Genomic DNA, 27696 nt, shown 5'->3' on the forward strand with positions numbered 1-27696 from the left:
AAATGTCGACGCGTCAAAGTTATCGTAATCGTTGTCGTCGCCTTGTCAAAATCGATTTTTGGCCATCTCAGGCTATACGAGATATAAAATATAAGTATAAGCAGGGTTAATACATTCACGTACGTCGTCGTATAATATATAGTTACATAAAATATAATCTGTGTAAACCTATTATTATAGATATGTGACATTTCAACCGTTTAATGTGGACGCGTGTCATATTATATTATACAAATATACTTATTGCATCGTTACACCGGAAAAATGTTGGTGAAATTGATCTCGAGTCAAGTTGCAGCTGGATATATTATATTTGAGTTTTCCTTATTTACTTTTAGAAACCGAACGCGTCAAGAAATGTGTATTACATATTGGAGTTTTTTTTTTCTTCATTGTTGACAACGATTTGCAGTCTTCTTTTTTATGGTTTCTTTTTCAGAATCACTTTTTGTAGAAGAAAATGAAAAAGCGAAGCAGATCAGTATATTCAAATCAAAGACTGCCAGATATAGTATAAAGAGGCATTTTTTTTTTTAAATTTCTGAGGAAACAGCTAGTAATGAAAGCAAATACACTGATATCAACTAAATCTTGACCATTTGTCAATCCATTCAACGATTGTTGCTTTCAAAGTCCACCCCAAAGACTACTTAACAATCCAAGACTTCCTTAGCTTTTTATTGATAAATTATTATTTACGATGACACGATGTGCGAAAATAATACGGTTTTTAAATTTTCATAAGAACATATTTTAGTAATGGCAGCAGGCGTATCGCGCACAGACAATATTAAATAATAATTCAGTCATTCAAAAATGGATAATAATTATAATAGTATAACATAAATAATATACGGCATCTTCGATACATACGAACACACCCTCCAAAACATGACTGATGAGGTTGTGTGAGTAGAAGTGAAGCCACGGTGGTGCATTAGTTTCTATATTGCAACGACACTTAACGACACAACAGGGAACCACGGTTTGGTGTACGTATATTCATCACTGTTTTTACGGACAAATTAATGGCACTCCGAATAATATTTAGGATGTCGATTTGTCTTTAACCTGGACTGTTCGTACATAAATATTAATATTATTCTATACGTAAAATAATACAATTTTCAAATTGTAAACTTCAATAATTTTGCACCCAACTATAGTGAATCGCGATGACGTCACGTCGTCATTTGAATAGGTTGACAACTTACTGGTAAAGTGAGCCACTGTCACTTGCCTATTTTTATGCTTTTGAAGTTGCGTCTTTGTTGTGTGGACTATAAATGCCATGTATATTTTTCCATAAATTTAGATTACTTTTGCCTACAATAGTACATAGTATACAATTATGTAACATAGGAATTTTTTTGAGCTAAGAACAAATAAGTCGAAATTAGCGGGTTTTTTAACGGTTATATCTACGTCGATTGGCCAAAATTTTGCCTCTCTCAGTGCCTCTATTTAAAACTTCACTGACGTCACTGGTGAGGCGGCTGTATTGTGAAATCACCACTGCAGGCTTCCTCAAACACAGAAGATAACTACTACCTACCAAAGTACCGAGCGTGTTTGTATAAACACACGCGTGGTATGCACGCAATATAATCGCGAAAGCGTTCAAATCGATATTGGGCGGCAGGCAGGGTTGCTATAGCCGAATGACGCACACTGGAGGGAAGAAATAAAATAAAAGCAGTACCCGAGACGACTCGGTCGCGACGGTTAAGGCCAAAGTCCGAAGGAAACGACCGTGTCGGGGTGGAAAATCGCTGAGCTCGCACACTCACGCACACGGGTTATGCTATTTCACTCAAAAGTCAACCCCATCGGTGTTCAAATTCGTTTTTATATTTTTCTCCGGTAACTTATTAATCCCTAATCGCTCTTACCGACTGTAATTGATTTTCGTTGAGCGTATAGTTCGCATAACATTATGGTTTGTCTTCATATACACGACGACCAACTGACCTAGCCCAACCCGTTGATACAGGTACATTCGTTAGTTCAAGGTTGGTTGGTACCTTTATTGAATATGTGACGGCGGTTAGGGAATGAGGTAGGAAGAGACTAGTCAAAAACGGAACTGCGCAAGTCGTGATTACTATATTGCCGCAGCCAAAAATTAAAATACTGTAGGAAAATATAAATGTTTTACTCGCCGATCGTGATGATTTGGCGAGACTTTTCTCCAATTTTAATAGCGCAGCGGTATAATAAGTAGAGTTTGGTTAGGTAGAACATTATAAGTCACTCAAAATTATTTAATACACACTAATACGTTACACCCATCACAATATGAGTATACATGGCATGATCATAATAATAAAAGAAAATGATGTTGATGCAATTAAATTGTACTTATATGCAAATAAAAAATATCCGTAGGCCAGGGCTGGAAAGGGAAACCCCGAGTGCAACTGTTGAATCTGTCAGTCGACCAAAACGTAGTTAACATTTTTTGAATTTAGAATGAATTTATTTTTATTTTAGTTTACGATGAAACAGGAATATTTAATTTGTAAAGAAAAGTATACGCTAGCAATAATGTAAAATGTATAGCGTTCAGATAAGCAACGTTTGCGCTGTATACAAACGACAATTTATAATGTCGTTATTTTAAACGATACACTAACCAAACATATTATAGATTACCTACCGAAACAAAGCGGTAATACACCACTTACTTGCTCCGAAAAACGTAGTGCGCTACATCGTATCACTGTATGTAATATGAGGTATTATACAACGGTACTTTTCAGCACCTGAATTTCCATAGCATTGAAAATACACATTATTATTATTATGCACTACCGGTCTCGCACAAAAATAATTTGTTTGCACGCGATTATATTATATTATTATATTTTACTGTCAGTAAAGATGAAAATATAATCGCCGTCATCGTAGGACATGGATCAAAATATTTGAGTGAGGTTTTGCTATTAACAACAAAACGGTTTCGAAATCTATTCAAACATTAGTTATTACATCATTACGTCATTCGTTCATGTACGCATTCATTTTAATACGGGAAAAAAATGTCGTCCTTTTAATTCGAATCAAATATCTGCGACGCAATCGTAGGCTAAATTTAAATCGCTCATCGCGTGTGTCGCGCCATTACTCCGAACCGTATAATATAATTTATAATAGTACAAATAATTGGATTTTACAGAAATATCTTTGAATAGTCTGAGAATCGATATACCCGATGTCGTATTAGGGTCATTTTTATATGTTTCGAGGTGGAACGTGTGTGTGGGAGGGTTTGTCTTTTGGTAAATTTAAGGCAACCCACGTTGTTTGTGGAAACGATAGCCGTAAGGTACCGATACGGTAAGTATATTGTTTCTGTATTGTTATTATGTAATAATAATTTATACATAATATACGTGGTAAGTACATACGTGTTAACTTGGATGTAAGGGATGTTTTAGTCGGATTGATATTATGATAATATTATTATTTGATGTTATTTCTATGAAAATTAACGGCTTCAAATTTTTATTTTACTCATTTTTTTAACGCATGTATTCCGCAGAATTTGAAGATACATAAACGACAAGCGATGATCGCTTAACAATGAACTCGCCGGCCCCGATTGACTTTAATCTGTTTTCAATAAATTATTTTATAACATTGATAAGGTAATAATTATAAACATTTGACGTAATGCTTACTTCACGTATTATAATATTATAAATTTTTGACATTTTATATTATTTATTACACACTTTTTTAAGTATTTTAATTTTCATAAATAATATTTATTAGTACCTATTATAGTGTATAATATATGGCATATGCTATTTATTATGTTTATATAATTGTTTAATTGTAATTTTTAATTTCTAAACATGATATTCTTTTAGGGATATCGAGTGTCCACACGTTCAGTGGATTTTGGATACCGAACATGTAATTTTTTTTACTAAAAATGCCCAACCGCGATGCAACCGGTTTACATACACTAAAGCGGATATACACCGTCATCATTATGTTTTCTTCTATACCAATTACAATAATTAAATTTCGGTCCGTCAGGTTTTAGTTGGCGTCCGACGGGCGGCGACTGTGCGTTGCGGTAAACGCACACATTTCGATTACCGTTTTCGTGAACGGTTCACATATTATAAAATTGGTAGGTCACATGCAGGTACGAGGATATGGTAGGGGCATGAGACGCGTTGAATGGACGTGGTTTTAATTTTACGGTATTAATGGACGATACGCGAAATGCAAAAAAAAACTCAACTTTAACTGTCCCGACTCGTCCCACAATTAAGTATACTTTGTTTTTCATTATTTTTATTCTTCCACGTCATGCGCATAACCCTCTTGATTGATAGTTCACAACGACGACCTTTAGGCTTTGACCGCTATCATATCGGCGAGACGATGACGACTTGTCCTCTTATATATATATTTTTTTTATGTTTCACTTTTATTGCACTATTATGTTATTATTATTATCAACGTACATCGGCGCTGCCTCTTTTTACGCTATACGCCGAATATTTGTAATATATTACGTTTCAGTGTCGGCGTTCGTGGAACAGAAGTTTCACCGAAATCATTATAATATGAATATTACAATTTACAGTAAACGATCGTTTCTGTTGAACGTCATATTAATTAATATGTATTTTTGTTTCAACAAACCAAGAGGAATATTGATCACGTACTGAGAAGCTGGTATTTTGTTCGGACCAGCGAGACTCAAGACACATTTTTCGACTTCATCGGTTCTCGTCAAACAGGTAGGTGTACCTGCACAACCGCCAATCTTGAAATCGCAAATACGACGACCATACATCGTTGAAATCCGCATTATAAATTACACATTCACACATCTCACACCGGTTTAGTGCAATGTATACGTTACACAAATAATATATTATGTAGGTACACATAAGAATAATATCACTCGTAAACTACACGCAACTCATAATAAAGGTAACTTAAATATTATATTAAAGTGTTTCAAAACACTGATATTACGTTACAGTCCGTTATATTACTGCAATTGTCACACTGAATATCATTAAAATATAATAAACCGTCGAAAAATTTGGTTTGTAGAAATATAACGTTATTTGCTCGGGAGACTAAAAACCACCTACAGATAAAAAAGTCTCAAACGTAACCTTAACAACAGTATTCGTTCAAATGACACTCTTATACGTATTATGTTATTACGTTGTCATGGAAATCGATATGACACAATAGGACGGTTACTGTGTTCAATAATAATAACTCATATCGTCCAATGACCACAGATGCAGCAGGCAGTTTTCTTAGTAAAAAAAAAAAAAAACAACTCATGTTCCTAGTTATAGTTGTAGTTGTCAAAGGACTATGAATTGATTTAAGACCGACGTTTATAATCTCGTTAAATGATCTCAATTAACATACTCGGATAATCGGATGAGACGAACGTTAGGCATTGCCGTTATATCCAATGTCATTGAATGGCGAAAATTAGGATGATGATTTTTTATTAATCTTTCTAAACATATATAGACATATAGTATACAAGGTGATTCTTTAAAGAATAAAGATAAACACTTATTCGAAAAGCTTCAATATTTTTGGGAATATTATTACTTATATAATTTGAAAAATTTCAATTACAAAAAAAATTATACTCTTTACATTTTTTTATAGATTTTATTTTTCAAGGATGTTTACTTTCTGAAATGATATCTTAAATTTCAATTTTATATTTATATTAAGTATAAGTAAGATATTTTTCTTAGAATCTTGGAGTACGAAAATCCAATTTCAAACGAGTGGTTTTAATTATTTAAAGTTAAGATAAACGAAATGTATAGTGTCACTGGAGTACCACGTAACATTTTGAGTCTACACTTCTGATTAATTAACTACTCTTCTGAAAGTATTTTGCTTTGGAATATAAAATGAAAAATATACGCTATAATTAAAATATATTAAAACTTCAAAAGCCATTAAAATTAAAATATTGTTTTTTAATTCCTTCAAATTGTGTAAAAACAGTTAACAATTTAAATACTTGACGTTAAAACGAGTCAGCTTTTTTAAGAATAACCTTTTATATTATGATCATATTTAGATAATACATTTTAAATACATCGAGTAAAAAGCAAGTAAAAATAAATGAAGATTTTTGACCAATTGGATTAGCAAAGTAAATTTAGCACTCGAAACGCAATAATAACTAACTGGACAGGTACTCGTATATTACTGTTATTGAAATGTAAATCAAGAAATCTTGTTTAGAATTAACTTAGTTTTTTTTTAAAATAATATTTAGTATCATAATTTTATAAATTGTGTGATAATAATTTACGGTAATTGAATAAGGCATAAACGTATCTGATAATATTTAGACTTTCGCTTTACGATGAAGGTTGCTAAAATATAAACTGAACAAGAAAAATAATCTGTGCTTCCAACTTTCAATATTTTATAAAATATATATTGTGTTATTAGTTTTTAATTACAATTTATAAAACCCCGTATAAATTTATATTTAGTACTTTATCTTTTTATGATATAAAACGATAATTATAATATAAATATGACAACTGTATAATTCATTGGACGAATTTTTGTTGTTGTATAAAACTAAAATAAAGGTACTTAATTACGGTGTCCATGTAATTTAAATTTAAATTAATTAGTGGACATCATGGAACATATAATACAATTGCTTACATATTATATTATACAAATGTATTTTTAACACGATAGCGTTATTGACATGTTTTTTTTAAAATAAAAAATACATTTTAAAATTTAAATGTTCGATGGATGATGATGTTGTTTATAATAATATTTTTAAAAATACATAATATTAGAAGGAAATATTACTTGAATCGCTTTCTAGACGCAGTTAACAAATGACAAGGTTAACCTTATTGTCTCCGCTATAATTGCATCCCTTCCACAATATTTTTTCTTTATTTATGTGAATATGACCTTGGTGACAGCCGCCTACCACTTAACCTTAAGACAATCCTATGACATGGTTCAGACAACTATATCTTGCAAATCCCTAAGTGCGGGATAGCTGATAATTGACGTAATTTAAAGCCCAAGGGGTTATTCCCTTTTTTTGACCGGCACAATCTGAACAGTTTTTCAACTATTAATCGTACGATTCAAAATCTCCAAACAGAATTATAATTATTGTCGTTTTGTTTTTGATATGTGTATATTATAATATATTGGGTGATTTACCAGGTTTGTGTATAGATAGGTAAAAAGTCTAAAAACCCAGAAGATAGGACTGATATATTATCGTGATATGTGTGATTCCTATAAGCTCAACAACTTAAAAAATACTCATTAAAACTTTAATTGATACACACATCAATATTTACAAAACAAATCGTCTTAATCAATTTATTATTAATTAAAATAAAAAGTTTGGTTCATGATTGAAAGATAGGACACTTTTTAAATTGCGTAAAATCAAAGTATCAGAAAATATCGTCCTGGTATAAACGTATACTTGAAAATTCTAAAAATCATAATTTGAATACATTTTTTATCTAATGGAAGACGGTGAAGAGCGTACTTGGTGAATCTGTTTTTAGTCACACAACTAAATCCTTAGAAAATATGTAAATAATTTAAGTAAGAATAACATAATATTTAATATTTGAATACCAACAGTGTGTCTCGGTTGCGTTAAAACCTAATAACATGTTAATATTATAGTTTATATAGTTACTAAAGGATCACTTAGAAAACTCGTAACCGGAAGGCGGAAGTCAACGTGATAGGTATATTACATATTTAACCTATGGTTACACAGTTCCATATTATTATAGTTTATTACAGTGTTTAAATTTTTTTTGCTGATATTGTCTTTAAGTCAAGACTGTTACGAGTGGCGTCAAACATCTTCGTGGAAGTTCAACGGTCGTAAAAAAAATAAAGCAATCATCGACAGACGAAAATAAAAATGTGCTTAAATGAAAGAGAACCCATTACAGTAAATAATGGGTAAATACCTAATATGACTTTATAACCAAGCACGTCTACACGATTAGAGATATTAAAAAACGCCAGTGCATTAGAGGATCTGAATACCTAATAAATATTGTTATAGTTTGTTTTACGTAATTTTAGTTGGATTTACCTACGTTATACAGATATTATTGAAGATAAGTCCCGGAAAAGTCTAGCAGGTCTACTAGCTACAAATAATAACTATTCATAAGAGGATTTGGTATAAAATAAATTATATATGAATAATTATGCATTCGTAATTGGAGCATGTCGTATTTGATTAGATATTTACCGTTTAGATAACCTCGGCCCACCGAGTATCAGAAATTATGTTATACATAGATTATGTGTAAATGATATAAATTTTAAGTATAGATAGTAGATATATTTTATTCCACGATTAGAAATGTTTGAACTGCAGTGAAGGGTTCCCTTAAAAGAATCGTTTTTATCTAACATTTTTATTTTGTTATTACCTTACTTGGCCATTTGGGTATAGTGATGTAAGTCGGTAATATTACTTTGTTAAAGTATTTTAAAGTAAGTAATTTATCGGTAAAGTAATAAATATAAATTACTTTACCACTTTTTGAGTATTTTTTTTTTTAATTTTATAAATCATACTCATAAACCATTATTCATATAATCATATAAGATATAACATAATATTATACTTTATGTTACACTTATTTGAATTATTAGGTTTTATGTAGGATCTTTGGAGGCAGTGCCAGTAGTGCCACTCGAGAAGTCGAGACTTGACTAGTCGTCTACTCGAGTGCACTGAATACTGATTAGTGATTAGTGAATAGTGATTACTGATTAGGTACTGATAAAGAAAAATATAAACATAATCATTATTATAAATCACGAACTATGATTATAATAGTTCGTGTTATAAATTTTAGGAACTTAACTGTTCTACAGTAATACACGTTTTGTATTCAATCCCCAACGAACATTCTATAGCTCGAACAAATTGAACGCGTCGATACAATATATTATTTACCAGTTGAGCAAATTAAATATTAGCCATTAGGTTCAAATATAAAATATTATTTTATACTGGATTTCACCGATTTTCATCGACCGTGACAACGGTTGTTTCATTGTAATATTTCAAACAATGATCATGTAGTCAAACAACGATTGAGGACGGAAATAGATTGTGTTACAAATAATTATTGCAGATGTCCATGTTGGCTGGAATATGTATGAACGTGTAAATTCAAAATGCATATTATGGTGAATAACGAAGTAAACACGAGCAAGATCTCTGAAGAATAGAAAAACAGCCTAGAAACAATGTTATTCGTCACAAGGTAGGGTAGTGCTCTGTGCTGGTTTGGAGACCACGCAGGTATGTATAATATTATTATACTCCTTCGTACGAATTAACTGCGACCATACACTGGCCGTAAATCTTGAAAACATTTTATAGGAACAACAACAATAACAACAGAAACAATAATAATAATAATAATAATAGAACGTTCCGAGCGACCGTGCTTATATTATTTTGTGTACCAAATTATCCGTGTAACCGTAGCCAATGTATAATAATATAGTATAATATATACGTCTACTGTCGTCTAGACATCACACAATACATACGAGAACATCGAAAATATGAATGAAATTATATTGATAATATTAAATAGTTAAAAAAAATACATTTCTATTTTGGACTTGACGATAATACTATGTTATTATAGAAAATATATAACCATATAGTGTACCTATGTATAATAATTAATAAGTTATAAACAATTATGCATAGGTACTTCCTCTACTGGGATATAGTTTGGTGACGTAATACCCGTTATTAATTATTATAGTACAGGCTTGTTTATTATGATATTGTTAAAGCTGTACTGGCATTCAAAGAGTATCCAATAAATTGTGTATTGATGACCTATCACCTATGTACACTATGTACAGTTACTACGGTACGGAATATATTAGCATAATTTATTTATTAGCAATTTATTAATGATGATAATATTGATATTTAATAGACATTTTTAAGAAATTGCTATGAAAATGGTTATGGGAATATTATGTTTATGCATTATTAACAATAATATGTACCATTCAGTGATACATTATATTTAATTACGGAAATATGTAAGTCTACGAACACTGCACAAATTAACTAATTTTATTTTATCTCACGTTTTATTATTAAACTAAAAATAAGCGGCATACTTAAATACATTTTTTGGTAATATTGCATATTATTGATATTCGGATACATATTTAGGATGTTATTTGTGCACATCCTAGTTGTTACTACACACCAAGTTTTAAAGGAGAACACAATAATTAATTACAAAATAAACTTCACGAAATTAGTTAACATCATGTCACAATATTGAAATATATTTTTAATTTGTGTTATCATTTTTTTTTTTTTATATGTAATAGCACATAACGTTGTTTTCCCGACTCCCCACCCTTATGTTATACGCGTATTTTTGTTGCCACAGTGTATGAGATGCCAGATGCTAAATATACATCGGGTCTGTAGGTGTAAGGTGGGAGGAAAAGAAATACACTGTTTGACATTCAAGAATTACTTGGATGTTCTAATTTATTTTTAAGTTTGACATGACCTTACCGGGTTTAGAAAATACTAAATTTTTGGTGCCAGCAAAAAAAATACATAAAATCGATTGGAAAAATTGTTTAACCTATTGCGCGATGTGCAGTAACAATATTTTTTTTTTTTAAAACGTGTTAAACTTTATAAAAAACGACGTTATTCTTGAATCCTTTTTTTTCACGACCGTCAGATAAAACACTACATTAAGTATATTCAAAACAAGCATAGCATGTACGTGACCAGACTGACTTAAACATTGTCGATTTACGTCCATCCCCGTCAGGTCATTCAGTTTTAAACAAACCTTGGCGTTCCTTAAGCAGTTATACTGCGTTATGTGACGGGAAAAACATTTAGGTTTAATAAAGAAAATGCAAAACTATATCAACCGAGACACAAACACAACACAAATGGATTGATTTTTTTTATAAGTGACCGACTCACGACTGTCGTTGGAATATTTTTCGCCATTTTTAACAAGACGTGTGAAAAAATTAAAAACTAAATAGCTAATAAGAGCTATATAAATAGTTTTAATAAACAAAATATGATTTAAATATCGTACAGATGAAAAATAATTTCATCAAAATAATAAGTGTTAAGTAAATGCAATTATATTTCCATCAAAACATCTTTTAAAAATAGTAACTAGTAATAGTAACAATACTAGTCTTTTGAAAATTACATCATACAATAAATTACATACTTAGCATGCAATTATAATAATAATTATATTTTCCAGATGGTATTGTAAATTAAAACGATAGAATGATTTTCACTTGAACATTAAATATTACTATTAAAATATATTAGGCATACGTAATCAATAAAAAAGTTCACAATTTCGATGTGTAATTCATTTCTCATTATGTTACCCGCTTACCCCGTCAGAAATCGATCACTTCGTCCTATAAAACCCGTCAGTTGGTTAGTCCAACTATAGTGACTAAAACGAAAATAGAACAAAATGTTTGTTCAACGACAAGGGGAGTTGCTTTAATATTTTAAAGCACATATTAAAATTTAAAACACACCAACGACACTTTTGTAGTCAACCGTAAGTTTTATTACACAATATTTATAGTTTGTACACGCAAATTTAAATAATACATTATTAATGTGATAAAAATACATAGTAAAAATCGTTCGAATCGCACAATATTTTATTATAGCAATTATTAATGGAAACAGAATAGAATATTATTAAGCTTTAAGACTTCAGAAGTGGTTCAATTTTATTCAATGAAATCACAGTTTAAATGTGCTGTGTAGACACAAATTGAATTGTTATTTGTGTTATCGACGATTGCTTCAATTATTCACGTTGAAGTGTGTACACTACTATTGCTGTGTTGGCAGATATACCATATTATTTGGAATTTTTTTTCGATCTTATTAAATGACTTAACGTCTCTATTCTTTATACTTTATGACGATGCCGTGTTGATTGTTTACCAATCGATAATTATTTTTAAAGCCCGGAAGTATATTTAACAGACTTATAGAACATTGATAAATAAGTGTATTTGCATTATATATGCGTCGTATACATCAGCTAGTAGCTACATATGGAAGTGAATAAACGCACATTCACCTATAAATATTTAAAGAATGTGAATAACGCAAGTATATTTATATAAAATGCCAAAACAATAAAAAAAAAAAAACCTTTAAATTAACTATTAGTTTATTATATCGTTTCTCTAACATGAACTAATAGAATATTATACATAAACGCAAATTGCAAATCACAACTATAAAACAATATAACATTAACATTAATACGAATATAGAATTAACATGCAAACGGTAGTATACCGCCAAGTTTTTCCGATATTTGACTAGTCTTGTTACATCAAGAACACGTTTAGGCCTATAAGGGTTGATTAGGGGTGTAAAAGAGACGGGATGATGGGTTATGGGTGTCGGGTGAGCATCACTCACGTGTTGGTGTTTAGTTATTTTTGTATTTTGTTAAATGGGATCCCACACCAGTATTATTTTGTTAAGGTACGAAATCGGTAAAACCAGTTTACCCTCTCTGTGTGCGTGTATAAGAAAAATATAACATAATATATTATATTAAACACGTTATGTGCACAGTAGGATGTCCAAAACTTGAAACAGAAAACCCATAGTATTCCAATCGTGGTTGTGCCGCAGGTAGTATTTGAAAATAAACTTTGATTGTACCACAGACAATACTAACAATAGAATTGATAGTAATTATTAATTTGGAACATTGATCAAGTGTTGCAGTACAACGTTGTGTGCCGAAATATTTTCAAAAAAGAATTATTTTGGTGGTAAAACTCAAACGTTTTGTTGGTCATACACGATTAAATGTGATCGTAAATTTAATTTCAGTGTTTTAGAAGTCGAAAGTAGACCCCGTTCGGGAAGTTTACATACATTTGCATGTGGTTCTCGTAGTCATATACATTAAACGTTACGTGTCGCATACCTATTAATCATCGTTTTTATACAAATAAAACTGATACGAATAGTGTATGAGTATAACAGACTAGTTAGTATTAACGACTGACTAAAACAATTCGGCATCGACTAATAACGCGACTGCCTGTAATATAATAAATAAAACGCAAAATGCGTTTGGTATCCCGGGCCCCAAAATTCATGTTCAATATTTACATGGGAATGGTACGAACAGATTTTGAGACCGTGTAAAAAGCTGTGTAAATTTACGTCGGCGCGTGAGTTGTCGTCACAATATAAAACGTTGCATGGATAAAAAAAGTGAATTTTATTCGACGACGGTGTCTATTACATACCTACTGCACTATAATATTATGATGAAAAAATGTTAGTAAATAAACTAATGCAGTAATGTTTGACTATTCGTACGCTGCAGTGAAAAGTTAGCTAGTGTTAGATTTTAATTACAAGTTACAATAAATAATAATAATAATAATATAAAACAATAACACGGCAGCTCGTGGGCACTATCAATAACACATACAGACATAATATCATTTATGACATTTATATCTATACAGACATAATTATGTCTAAATTACTGTATCATTATTATTTCTATTAATGCATGTCTACATGTGTTGTATAAATTATAATTCAGACTAGGCATAATATGGAAACAATAAATAATTATTATGAAAACAACGGAATGCTATTTCGCGTTGCCCTATTGGAACACGTAGAATGGATGAAGCGGCTCTTAAACGCACGCACACACAAACGCGGACACTGCACGTTGAATGTACTATATTAGTTATTAATAGTTATTAATATTAAAATATATTTATAATATTATTATCTCGAATTATATTGGTATAAAATCTTATGATATAAATCTAGATAAAATATATATATTTATATAAATGTCATGTTATTTGCATACAGGGTCATCAAAATTTTCAATATAAACTTGGGGACGATTACATGAATAATTTTCCCGCCAGTTGAATTAAAAAATTTCGTCGACCCTGTATATATAATATAATATTAATATTATGTATACAATAAAATTAAAATAATATTATATTGCTACAATATAAAATCGTGGCATGCCAACAAACAAGCTTTCGCATGCATTTTGGTTGAAAGAACATTGTTGTTACGAAAAATTAAAGAAAAAAGTATTATATAAAACATGATATAATTATTATTAGGTATATTATTATGATATAGAGATAATAATATCCAAGCGTGTTGAATTCGGGTGAGACAAACGTTATAGAAGTCGGTTTTTAAAAATACATTTTTTCTATTAGATTTCCAAAGCATACATACGCACACCTGCAGTTTTCTGTCATCATTGTCGAAAGTCTGTAGGATTATATCTTCGGCCGAGACAGGTATACCCACCCCGACCTGAAAACGGGCAAGCGTGTCAAGAAAAAAAAGCCGTACCACCAAATATAAATTACAATACCTATATATAGTAAAAATATGTAATATTGTGATAATATTCTACTGTAATGGTAAAAATCGAGGAAAAACAATTTTATGTAACGCGAATAAATTGGATATGGTAATCCTTAGTAGGGCACAAACCATCCATAATATAATATTTTGTATAAAAAACATGTATCCACACACATCAATAAATCGTGAAATTTCTATACGATAATATGGACTACTGCTATGATAGATATGTTATAATAACACGTATACAACATAAAATTGGAACCCTTTTTTTGCGAACCCATGTGCCGGTGTGTGTATATATATCAGACCCCGGCATCTGGCCAGCACGTGAGGAACGTCCACGGCGGTCCGATAACACACTCATCGACCTCCCTCGTCGCAGCGGAAAAACGTATAAAATCTGGTAAGAACGTCAAACATTGGGGAGCGAAACACGCTGCGCTTACGCCAAGTGCAGGCGGCAAAAGGAAAAAAAAAGTTGGCCGAACGAGCGCAAGACCAGTGGCGTAAACATTCTACTGGGTGGCGGTTAGTGGTGGATGGTGCAAGTGGTGACGGCAGTGTCCCGAGACGGTAATAATAATATGAAAAATTAAAATAACGATATCGCAATAGGTATAATGTAGGGCAAGCGCGGTCGGCGTCGAGATTACTTACCGTCGATTTCAGGGGCACCCCAGCGACGTCTCCGGCGGCGGCGAAATGATGCGACATAGCGGTGCGTCTGGTGCGGTCTGGTGCAGTCGTGTGGCTGTCCGTCGTGGTTAAGTCGCGCTGCAGCGGTGCAGCAGTGGCGGCGGCTGCGGCCGGCGGTCGTGCGGTACGGCGGCGGTCGTTTGGGTGCCGTGGCTACTACAACGACGGGTAGCTGTGGCGGTGCGAAATTTTTACCAGGTTGGCGGCGACACGGTCAAAAGAAAAATCGGACGTGGTGCGTGCTGGTGGCCACGGGGAATTGAGGGTTGCGAATGGCTATTTAAATTAAATGAAAAAACTAAACTATGTCCCAGAGAGGAGATTTCTATATATTTTTTATCCGTGCGCGGACTATACCGCGAGACGTCGGCTACTGCTGATACTGTTGCTAGTGTTGCTACTCCTACTGCCCAGGTGGTAATAATAGTAGTAGTAGTGGTAGTGGCGGTAATGGAGATGATGGAGCACAATGATCAACAGCAGCAGTAGCAATGCGTCGCGAGGTACGGTCCGCTGTGAACTGCCGGTGGTGTATACTGTATAGTGACGGCGGCCGGCGGCGGTCGTCGTCGTCGTCGAGTAGTGCTGGTGCAGCGCAGTGCACCGTCGCGTCGCGGTCGTCGTAGCAGTCGACTCTACTTGCCGCTCACCGCGGGCTGCTACCACCACCGCCGCCGTCGCGTCCCGGCACGGTCCCAGCACTCCCAGCCACCGCACGGACCGTGCGCACGACGACCGCATGAGCCACGCCTCCGTTTTCTCCTCCACAGCGCAAAAACGAAAACCATTAATTTCCATTCCCTCCCCTCTGGTGGTGAACGGTCGTCGGTGGAAGGGTAGATCCGGAGTGTATACTAACCACCCACCTCCATCACTACCCCCTTTTTCCGGGCGCGTAGGTAGATAGGTTTACTTGAAAAACGTCTGTTCCGCTTTGGCTGCCGAGTGCAGGCGGAAGAGTTGACGTTCGATTATTATTGTTGTGGTTATTAGTAAATAATAGTAATGATTATTGATAATATTAATATAATAAATAATACGAATACTGTGCCACCACCACATATATCAGATATCCTTATCGGATCGTTGTAGGTCGTGGTGACGCAATCATGACTTCCATGCCTTAGTTCTCGGTTCTGTACATCAAAAATGCTGGTTGTTTTTAAGTAAACGTCATCCGGTGGGTATCACCGTCGTTGCAATCTGCAGAACGATAATGAATTGTTTTTGATACGACTCGTATATATTCAATATTTCAATGAAATATCGCCGAACCAGGTACGCACATAGGAAAGGATTTCTGGGGAGGGGAATTCAACCTTTACTATATACATGCTGAATTATTTTTCAAGTTCAGGGGTAAATATTGAATATATCTTACACGCATTACCCACCCTGAGACCCCTAAATATATTGTTTTATGTTATGGAACAATAGCTAATGTGGTTGATTAAGACACCCTTTCACACTTTTAAGGAATTTCCTCATCACTTGGTGTCCATATAATTAGAAACTTAATCCACAGTATAAAGTTCATTAAAGTATTAACATAATAAGTCTGTGTGTATACTGTATTGTCAGTAGTACAAATATACTGCATTACTATTTTAGACACATAATATATTTATTATCATAATTTCTTTATTCAACTATTTGTAATGATTGAAATTTTATTTTAATATCACAATCCGTAATTTTATTCCATTCGTTGAGAACTTATTAAGTATTTACTTATATTTTTAAAAGTTTTACAATAATAAGAACAGGCCGACCTCGACGCACTACTTGAATTAGATATTAAGAAAAACATTTGGCTCTATGTCATATTATATTTTGCTATTCAGTGATGTTCATAAAATATTATACATATACAATCATTTGCTGAAAAATAAATTAAAAGAATACAATCAATTTTATTAAAATTTTTTATAAAAAAGCCGTTTTTTTGAATAAATCTATGTGTTGTATATCATACGCTTTATCATTGCGTATTAGGTTTTCATAACAGAATTTGGACCTACGTTAACTAAATTATAGATTCGAAGCTTTTTTTTCTAATGAATCATATCATTTATCCAATCATTCTCGTACACAAAATAGCTCTATAGCACGTTATGTTAATTATATAATATGTAATATTTGTGCTGTACAAAAAATAAAATGTATTAAACTACAAGATATAACAAATTTTACTTCACATTCATTGTTTGTTGAACTTTAAATTTGTTTGTGAAACTACTAAATGCTTACTAACGAGGTTTTTGATGTTTTTGGAAATTCAAAAATACGACTTCGACTAAATAATAACATTTATAAATTCCAAACTACGACAAAATTACGAGGTAGTTGAAACTATTAAAAAAAAAAAAAAAAACTTAAAATGGTAATTGAGGTAATTGTGTAATAATAACAATACTAAATTTAAAATATAGTAATTAGTAATAACAAACACTTACTGTATATTTTGCATCATGTTCTCGTTGCATGACTATATAATAAATAAACATATAACATGTAAATACTAAAAAGGTTATACTATTTGTAAAATAATAAATAAATCATATCAAAATGTATACATTTTAATATACGTTTAATTGAACACGTTTCATATTTAAAACGCTGATACCTGCAGCCTGTTATAGACATCTCGGCCGTGTATATTTTTAGATTCACTCCAGCCAGAGGAAAAATACATATCGTACGCGTGTGTTTTTAGTTTTCAATTTTTCATTGATTAAGTTCATGCGCGTCATACTGGCGAGGGAAACACTCAAACACATCATCATTGGAGTGGCGCGTATGCATATTTTAAGATTATATTTCTAGATGGTCGGTGATAAATGAAACACAATAAAGAATAATTATATATTATAAATTATAATTATGAATAACACATAGAGTAAAATATAGTTAAGTTACACTGTAATAATAATTATAGATTATATTTTTGCACGTCTGATTATGTATATGTCTTATTAATTTTGTGATAGTTGCGTGAAATTACTTATAAAAATGTTTCCCTAAGTAATAAAAGATCATTAAGTCAGCTTTTCTTAATAAATCAGTTGAATTGCAAAAAAAAAAAACAGTTAAATAGAAATCTGATAAATGATGACCCTAAACGTTAGACGGAAAAACGGCATAATAGGTAATAATAATATGATAGTAAACGGAACCATAATTTTGAATCGATTATCGATAAAGCTGGCGTGAGTGACACAGTGACGTAGGTACACGAAGTTGAAATGCAAAGAATTTCAAACTGCTGCGTGTTAAATAAAGCGAGCACGTGGATATATCAATGGAGCATCACGAGACTGAGAAGTCCCCCAACGAGAATGGAGGAATCACCGATTACCAAGGCCGACGGTTATGTAGACAGTCGTTTGAGAAACCGAACATTGGTCCAGACTGCGACGAAAATCCGACGGTACCATCGAGGCATCGTAATCGATTCAACGACGATAGTCGAACCAAGTAATATTCGGTGTATCATAAATGGACACGATGTCGTTTCATGTGGATAAGCCCACTTTAAGAATCGTCTGAATAAAAACGGATACCTATGCAAGAAGTCAGGCTTTCTCTGGGCTGAGACCGCCGAATTCTGTATAATAACCTTGTTCGTCGGCTACTAAACCATTACACTATCGCGGCTTAAGTTAAATATCAGATGGTTAACGGTTAACCATAACTTAGACCTGGAACTCGCGATGCAGTGGCAGTCATTGGTTAACAGCAGAACTGCAGAACTGAATATAATATATATAACATAATTTAACGACGACAGTAACTGGTTAAACATAATATTTCACAGTTGCAGTAACTGCCACACAGTGGCTATTGCCTAGGAGGGAAAGTTAGTGGTTATGTTTCCTCTATTGTCCCATAAATCTCCTTATTTGTGCTGTCTTCGGTACCTTGCACCACGCAATTCATTTAAATAATTTTGTAACAATAACATAATTGTTGTTAAAACGCAAATGTTAAGTTTACAATATACGTTTCATTTTTGACCAACCAGGCCCAAAGCCAAGTACGGCGATTCAACCATGTCCACTCCAAATATTTGTCTTGTGACTCAGTCCTGATCAAGCCCAACATGGTATGAACCGAGTTTGAAGCCCGCGTAGATATTTATAGTACCTAGTCCTAGTATACTATACTCATAAGCGTAAATCGCAGGGGGCTAATGGGGTTTAGCCCCCTACCCAATTTATTAGTATCCCACAAACTATTAAAAACACAATGTATAAATAGTCAGAGGTACATTACAATAAATTGGTAGGATTCACAGCCCGTGACAATAAAAAATCTCATTACATTCATGGGTATAATAATGATGTATTGATTAATGTAATTTATAAAAAAAAATATATAAGTACAATAATACTTCTAACCTGATAAATGGCAGTTATTCAAGTTCGGGCTGTTTGCCTGAAATGATTTGTATAAATACGAAATACGTAGTTGAATTTTCATATAATATATTCAACTGTACGATTTAAGTAAAAGCGAATATATATTTTCAGTAATTTATTAATCTGAAATTGATTGCCTTTAAAATATGTTTAAAATTTAAAAAAAAAAGTAATAGTTGTATATTTTTAAAATTTGTTAGACCACCTATTATTTTGGCTAGGGGCCAAGGAGGAGGTGGAATTGATTCGGACGTAAATCGTTTTATTCTTGTAATCTAATTTACTTCTCAAGTCTAAGCTGTAGTCTTGTTCGAATATCAGATAGTATTGGAAGACCAAATCATCCAAAAAATGATATATATATTTTTATATTTGTACTATAATTCCATACACATGTACCATTGAGCCCAATGACCTATATTATAAGAATGAATCATGCCCTTGGAGCCGAAGGCATCCGTTTCTTTCTAGCATATAACGGATGTACCTATAGTTATCTCTGTCGTTCTTATATTGTCATTCTTTTAAACAACTGTTTATAGTAATTTTAATTTCCAATATAATAATAATAAATAATATAAATGTATTTTTGTCAATTATAGGGTTCCTATTAGTTATACAGTTTTAAAATTTGTTTCACTTTAACTATGCTGATAATGCGAGAAATTATTACAATTTAATGTAATTTTGGTCCTGTATTTTTAAATGAATGTGTTAAAAATCTTTAATGGAGATTAAGATAGGGCGAATCTTAGGAAATTTGTAACGGGAAGTTTATATAATATAATACCTAGCTGCACCAGGTATTTAACAACGAATTAAACTCAAAGTTTGAATCATATTAGAGTTGGTATTTTTAACGGACAAAGAAGTGCACGGGTATTATAGCTAGTATATTATAATATTATATTTTAAGTTTTAACTATCATGCATTCATGGTTAATTTCAAATTAAAATTACAGTTATTCAGCCTTAAAGTTACATGTTATTTACATTATTAATTGATAATAATAGACTTGTTAAATGTTTTTAATTTTTAATATATATAGTACATGATGAATGATGATATTATGTTATATACCTATGACCTATCTACATTGGACATTAATTATACCACGATGTAAAACTGAGCATACATAGCAAGATTTGAATCGAATATTTGATAATATTAATAACTATACATACAATACTATGGTTTTGAATAAACAACAATTAATTTGCACTTTGATCCAAATAATGCGATAAGTAATTAATATTTTGATTTTGTGTATTTAATTTTCGGATAGACTAAACATTGTTAAATAAAACATGGTATAGTCAAACATTATATGTTACATATAATATCCAGGTCAATGATTATTCAATATAATTATCTATATTCAAATAGTTGGCAAATATTATAATTGTATGAAGGTTATATGTTAGGTATATATATTTTAATAGCTAACACAATTATGTGGACTACAGTTTACGGAGTAGAAGATAATAAATCACAAGGATTGAAGGATTACAGAAAAAAACGATTTCATGGATATACAATTTGAAAAAAAAACAAATAATAATACCATTCAGATAGTTATGTTTACATTCTCGTTGACTTAACTAATTATGGGAAATAGTTTTAAATAGGTACTCAGCAAGTACTTATACTGATAAACTCGCGTTTTGTTGTCAATTGTTTTGATAATAATTACAAAATTCATCAGGGAACTGATTTTTATCCTACGAAAGATTATAGTAGGAATATGTAAAAAATAAACTCGTTTAAAATTATAATAAGGGATTACAGAATTGCAGTTTCTATAAGACTATAAGGCTATAACTGTAAACATATTAAGTTGAACATTTTTCAGAAAATAAATTATGTACTCAGTGCCTACGTGTCACAAAAACAGGACTTTCATACGAATATTATAGTAATATTAAACATTAAATGATAAAATGGCTATCATGAGATATAAGTGTATAAATGTCAACTTAAAATAAAATTATGACATCCTGTGGTTATCACGCTCAACCAGAAATTTTCTTACACAAAATACTGAACGTTGGATAGGTACTTGGATTCAGTTTAAAAAATGATATGTCTATTTATAATAATAACACAAAATAGAAGTAAGATTGTGTATAATTTACCTTTTTGGGAACACTATTGCGTATGTTGGTTGCATAACAATGGATACGATAAATACACACGATTGCATACTGATTGTTGATAAATAATTCCTTTAATACAATTTTCATTAAAAAATCGGAGTCTGGATTATCTTTAATATAATATGATTATCAGTTTGTTTACTTAAAATTTAAATAAATGTTTGCTAAGATCACAGTTTATTAATATACAAGTATAATAATTTTTATTTGTGTAGGTACTACCATCAAACTTGTCCGTTCATTCATTGATAATATATAAAACGATGTTCGCTTGAATTAATTACAAAGTTCTAGGTCCGTTGAATTTTTCATACTTATATTTATCATTAGGTATACCTAGTACTTATAACAATACAAAATAAATGTTGCTCATATCAATAAAGTACAGCAATGATATAAGTAGTGTGAACTTTGATTACAAACAAATCTGCGTCATAAGCCTTAACTCTATAGTTAAATAGTAAAATTATATTTTAACTATGCTACACAACAACATAACAAGTTATTTTTTTTCTGAAAAGTTACTGTTAACATATCGAGTTAACATTTAAATTTGTCATAATATCTTTGATATTGTTGATCCCTTAAAAAATTAAAATAACAAAAATTAACCCAAATAATAATTAATAACTTTGTTAGTAGGTATATTATGGTCAAATATTGGATGACTCCTTTTTTTTTTTCAATAGCCTTTTATAATATGTTATATTTTTAATATGTATTTTCGTTTTTATACTTAAGTTGATTTACAAATTGTGTTTTATCATAGGTGTAGAATATTCAGTTAAAATTAAATTAACATAGTTTATACCGAGTTTTAATTAATTTTAATTACCTTTATTACTTGTAACTAATATAAATTAAAAAGAAAGAAAATTATCTTTGAGACTCAAGCTTTGAATTTAATATAACAAGTAAATTATTTGTAAATTTGTCCAGCCTTGATTAAACGGTAATTTTGTCTAACTACATCTAGACAATAGATATCTATAGTGTATCCAATGAGGCAGTATGGCAACGTTGCATAAAAATAACTTTATTTGGGTAATTTGCGCTCACTTAGCAACTAGGTCGACAGATCGTTACTTATTGAAAAAGGGCTATTAGGTATATTATTAAGCTAAAGACAAAATCTTGAGACGTGTGTGCAATCTCGAGGTTGCAGATGAGCGATCCGCGGGTAAGTGGCGGTTGGATCATAATTCATTAGCCTTTTTTTAACCTATTGATTATTATTATTATTATTAATTATCATATTATATCCACTTTAAACTAATTGCAATACAGTTAAAAATATTATTAGAAAAGAAATATATTACTAGTAGTTATTGTTATTATTAACAGTAATAGTTATTGATTTATAATTACAGTACAAAATGTAGGTAAAATGTTGTTTGTGGATATTATTGGTGTTTCTTTACACAGGTCTATAATAATTTATCTGTCTATAATCACTTGTATCAACATCGTTTACTGCAAAAAAAGAGATGAATCTGAGTATCTATCTAACTGTCTGAACATTTATATATATAAATCTCGGAAATAATTGACTGTTTACAACATAAATCCTATTATACATCCATAACGTGTTTTCTAAACATTATAAAAATTATAAAAGTTGATTAATTTATTTTTTATACAACATTAGATTATTTAGATATCATATTCCAATCTTATATGATATGTAGAATATAGCTGAATCAGTTACTCATTAGGCTCCTAAACCTCGAAATCAGAAAAAAATTGAAGACTGGGACATCATTGCGAGTAAGTTAATGGTGATTGATATCAGATCGTCCAGAATATAGTAAGAGTAAGGTATATTGCATGTATTGTGAGATTTAGGCCTTGTGTTTGTAATCAGCCCTACAACCAACCCCTACCATCTTACAAACGCGTTATATTTTAGTTACGCTTAGTTAGCGGTTTGACTGAGGCTGCACTATATAATCAGTATAATCCTATAATCGGTACGTGACAAAAATTGATTTTATAAAGACCACAGGGCAGACACAGCTTAAAATAATAATATTTTTATTTTTCGTAAACGCTGATGCAGATGTTAATGATAAATAATATGATAATAAATTCCTATGAATGCAACCGATTTGTTTCCGTATGCATAATGTATATGTATATTATACCATGTTGTTGTTATTATTAACATTGTAGACGGACGCGTGTCCTTGGCCCTTGCATCTGAAGGGAGAAATTGAAAATATTATTATGTCATAACAATGTATCGCGGTCATGGTAGGTCGGTAGGTGATTTAAATTATATCATTTCACGAGATTCATCTGTAGACCGAAAAATATCGTGGCGATATTAATCTAGGTAGGTATGTTTATTTTGAAAATTGGTCGTTTAATAATTGTTGGATAACACGGATAAAAGTAAAAGTACCTTAACTTAGGTCCCCGATAAGGACCTCATGAGTCATGGCACCACAGTCAAAACATCACATTTAATGACTGTTATGCAACTATTTAGTTATTAATTCTGGGCACGCGTTAAAGTACTCACAACAATAATTGCTACAATTATACATTATACGTATGTACACAGTTGTTATATCATAATATGCATATATATATATAGTTCGATTTATTTAACTGGGGTACACATCTCTGGTCTGTTGTCGGTAGTGGCAGCGACGGCGGTCGATCACTACGAATAATAATAATATTATGCGCAAACGAGCAATTTAATAATATGCGTCGTAGTTTAACGGGACGACGATGAGGGCTGAGGAGGCACCGTCCCGTCGTACATTTGTGAGAAGACGGCGGTGACGGTGGCTGTTTTATTATCATGGCAAAACAATATTAATGATCGGATCCCCTACCCGCGTCGGTCTATGTCACCACAGCCATTATACCAGACAATTTGTGCCTTTTCTTTCGTCTTGCGGTGGACTCGAAAAAAGATAGGATTCAATCGCTTAGGATTGATGTGCCTCGGCGTATAAATTTAATTTAATGTTTTCATACTTATATATTATAGTGATGCTCACATTATGATGGCAGAGGTATTTCTTGTTTGTCAGGAACGCGCATCGTATTTTGTATTATTGGTGTGGGTGCAGGGCGTGGGAGTTTAAAGAATTATAAGGAATAAAAATAAAATGTGTGTTTCTAGTGTTTTTAGACTATCCAATAGTTGAAATTTAGAAAACGCAACAACACAACATTTCCAAAATACACCAACTCTATTGCTGAACATGGCAATTAGGGAAACTCATCAACTAATAACTATGCATTCAAAAGTGTTTTGCTTTATTTGTCTCTTTCAGAAATAATCGGTTTTAATGGATATTTATAATTTATTCAAAACTCGTAAACTTTATTTCATTTTGGGAATGTATATTCTGCTGCAAAATGAATTGGTATCATAATTACTCTGTGTTAAAACCTTAAGGATAAAGAAGGATTTGTAAATTAGATTTAGCAATTTGCACTAGTTTTTGTATATTTATTTAACTTATTTCATTACGCAATAACAATTTTTTTTTTATATATATATTTTTTTTTATTGATAATAAGGCTTCAACAACAAGGTCATTAGCCTGTGGTAGGTTTACATTATTAAGTACAATAAAGTTATAGTTGGGAATTACATGATTATGTGTTAGTATATTTAGTATTTTACAGTTTTATATAATATTTACAATACAGTTTTGTTAGTAATGAGATTTTGTACAGTATTAGATTTTGGTGTCAATGCCAATGTATTTGAAGAATCTGTGTATTAAGTGAATATTGTGTTCTCTTAGCGCTTCCTCCATTGAAGAAGGTTGGTTGAGGATGTTTCTTGCGTTGACATAATCGATAGTGATTCGTTGCATTGAATACAGAGAGGATATTCTTCATGTTTTATGATATGTATATGGGTGAGGTTGGTATGACCGATTCTTGTTCTTGTGTTGATGGTTTTGGAACGTCTAGAGATATTAGGCTGGGAATGCCATTGGGTAACTTTTTAGATTCTGAGCGGAGCGATGAATGTATTGATTTTACCATGATGTGTGTTTTAATTTTTTAATTTTAATTTTTTTGTGTCTGTCATCACTTTTTGGGGCATTAAAAATGCTTCGATTTTTGACTTCAGTACTTCGTTAGATCAGAAAGTGAATCTAGTAAATCTCGCAAATTATTTTAAGCTAGAAATTCATAAAAAAAATTTTTTTTTATGTATAAGATTTGAAAATTTAATACAAGATTCCGTACAAGTTTTTAAATCTTTATCACAAAAAAAATGTCTGCCGGAAATTCAAATTAAATTTTTATGAGCATTTGAAATTTAAATTTTTACAACATTTAAATTTCACCGGATTTCACATTTAGCGATTTTCTTATTTTGGTGTAGCTCTAAAACAAATGGCCGCAGATACTTGAAATTTTCACTGAATGTTTATATAGGCATTTTATATATTTGATAAAATTTTCAAAATATTTAGATTTGTTTTGAGCTGTTTACTGACATTTTAATTTTTCAACTTTTTTAGTTTTTTTTTCTATGAATATCGATAAAAATGTATTTGTTGGGAAGAAAAGCTTGAAAATTTAATATAAGACTGCTGACACATTGTAACAATAGTAGTTAAAAAATATTAAAAATTCATAGACACGATTTTCTTTTATAAGCATTTAAAGTTCAAATTTTGACAAAATACGTAAAAATCACGAAAATTCGCAAATTATTTTGAGCTAGAAATTCATAAAAAAATTTTTTTTAAATCTAAGATTTGAAAATTTTTAATAATCTATAATATATCTTAGACAGATAAACCGTTTGCGCTCAGAATCGTTTTTCGTTTACAATGATATAATATAATTGGATTCAAATTTAATTCCATCCATTACAGTAACCCACTTGTATCCTACTGTTATAACCGACACTCATGACTTACCCGCTTTTTTTTATTGATTTTAATCTGTTATGAAAATTTTGGTATTTCATCCCAGGATGTTTGCCACATATTGCTAAAGTGTGTGTTTATGATTTTCTTTTATTTTTTGGTATTAAAGAGTAGTAATGGATGAAGACGAGGTTGAGGTGATTGCCTCATTTGCCAGTGTATCCGCTTTTTCGTTTCCTGGGATGTCTGTGTGAGAGGGAACCTACACGAATTCAATCAATTTTTGGGTCGAGGAAATGATATTATAATTTGGTAAATTATCTCATTAGAGGGGTTAGGTGCTTCGATGGCTAGAAGGGCGCTTAGGAAGTCACTGATTATAAGAATTTTATTTGCAGAAGTTGACTTTGCGAATAATAATGCTTCTTTGATGGCTTGAGTTTCCGCTGTGAAGATGCTAACCCATGAGAACAGTATTGTACGTATTCGAATAATCGGATTTCACGCCATAGCTGGCATATTATTGTCTATTTTTAGTTATTCTCAATAATATTATTTTGTTTTTTTAAATTATTTATAATTTAAATAGTATATTGTCTGCAGTTCTACAATATTCACTACTTCTTAAGCCCTACCATATCCTACCATGTAGATGTGTTACAAAAAAGTTTTGTCTAGTTGTTTTTCTTGGATTTTTTAAAACAGATTATACAGATGGAAAAACACTTCCGAGCTGATAAAAACCACTTTGGTTTCTCATGGGCTCAAATTAGAGATCAATAATTTTATCTTTGAATGTATTTAATATTTATTGTAGTTCATAAATAAAATATAATATACATTTTTTTTCAATATATTATATTTAATTAATTTAGGTAAATATTCTGCAAATTGGTAAAAAAAAATGTTGGTGGTTTTGTGGGAGGGGGGGCAAAGCTTCTCATGGATCTGAAATATTTTGAAAACTTTTGCAACTTCCAAAATTTGGGCCAACTTACGCCACTGCATCCACAATATTAATATTTTATAAACATTTTTAATTCTT

The 27696-nt window shown here is 31.4% G+C and overlaps 1 protein-coding gene across 3 annotated transcripts in view; it reads right to left on the minus strand.

Moving 5' to 3' along the window:
• LOC107161758 (proton-coupled amino acid transporter-like protein pathetic) overlaps positions 1-15776 on the minus strand; it is a 35260-nt gene extending 19484 nt beyond the window's left edge. The window contains exons 1-2 of one of the 3 annotated variants that reach the window (XM_015508287.2): positions 15176-15776; positions 14387-14461 (exon numbers count right to left, since the gene is read on the minus strand). In XM_015508287.2, coding sequence (XP_015363773.2) covers positions 14387-14461; positions 15176-15232 — 132 coding nt within the window. In that variant the 5' untranslated portion in view covers positions 15233-15776. Of the gene's footprint in view, positions 1-14380; positions 14462-15175 lie in introns of all 3 variants that reach the window. The other 2 variants (XM_015508285.2, XM_015508288.2) reach the window with 2 other exon arrangements.
• Between the last annotated feature and the right edge of the window lie 11920 nt (positions 15777-27696).

This window comes from Diuraphis noxia, unplaced genomic scaffold, assembly GCF_037042655.1.
Source record: "Diuraphis noxia isolate RWA-SAM2 unplaced genomic scaffold, SU_Dnox_SAM2 contig0004, whole genome shotgun sequence".
NCBI lineage: Eukaryota > Metazoa > Arthropoda > Insecta > Hemiptera > Aphididae > Diuraphis > Diuraphis noxia.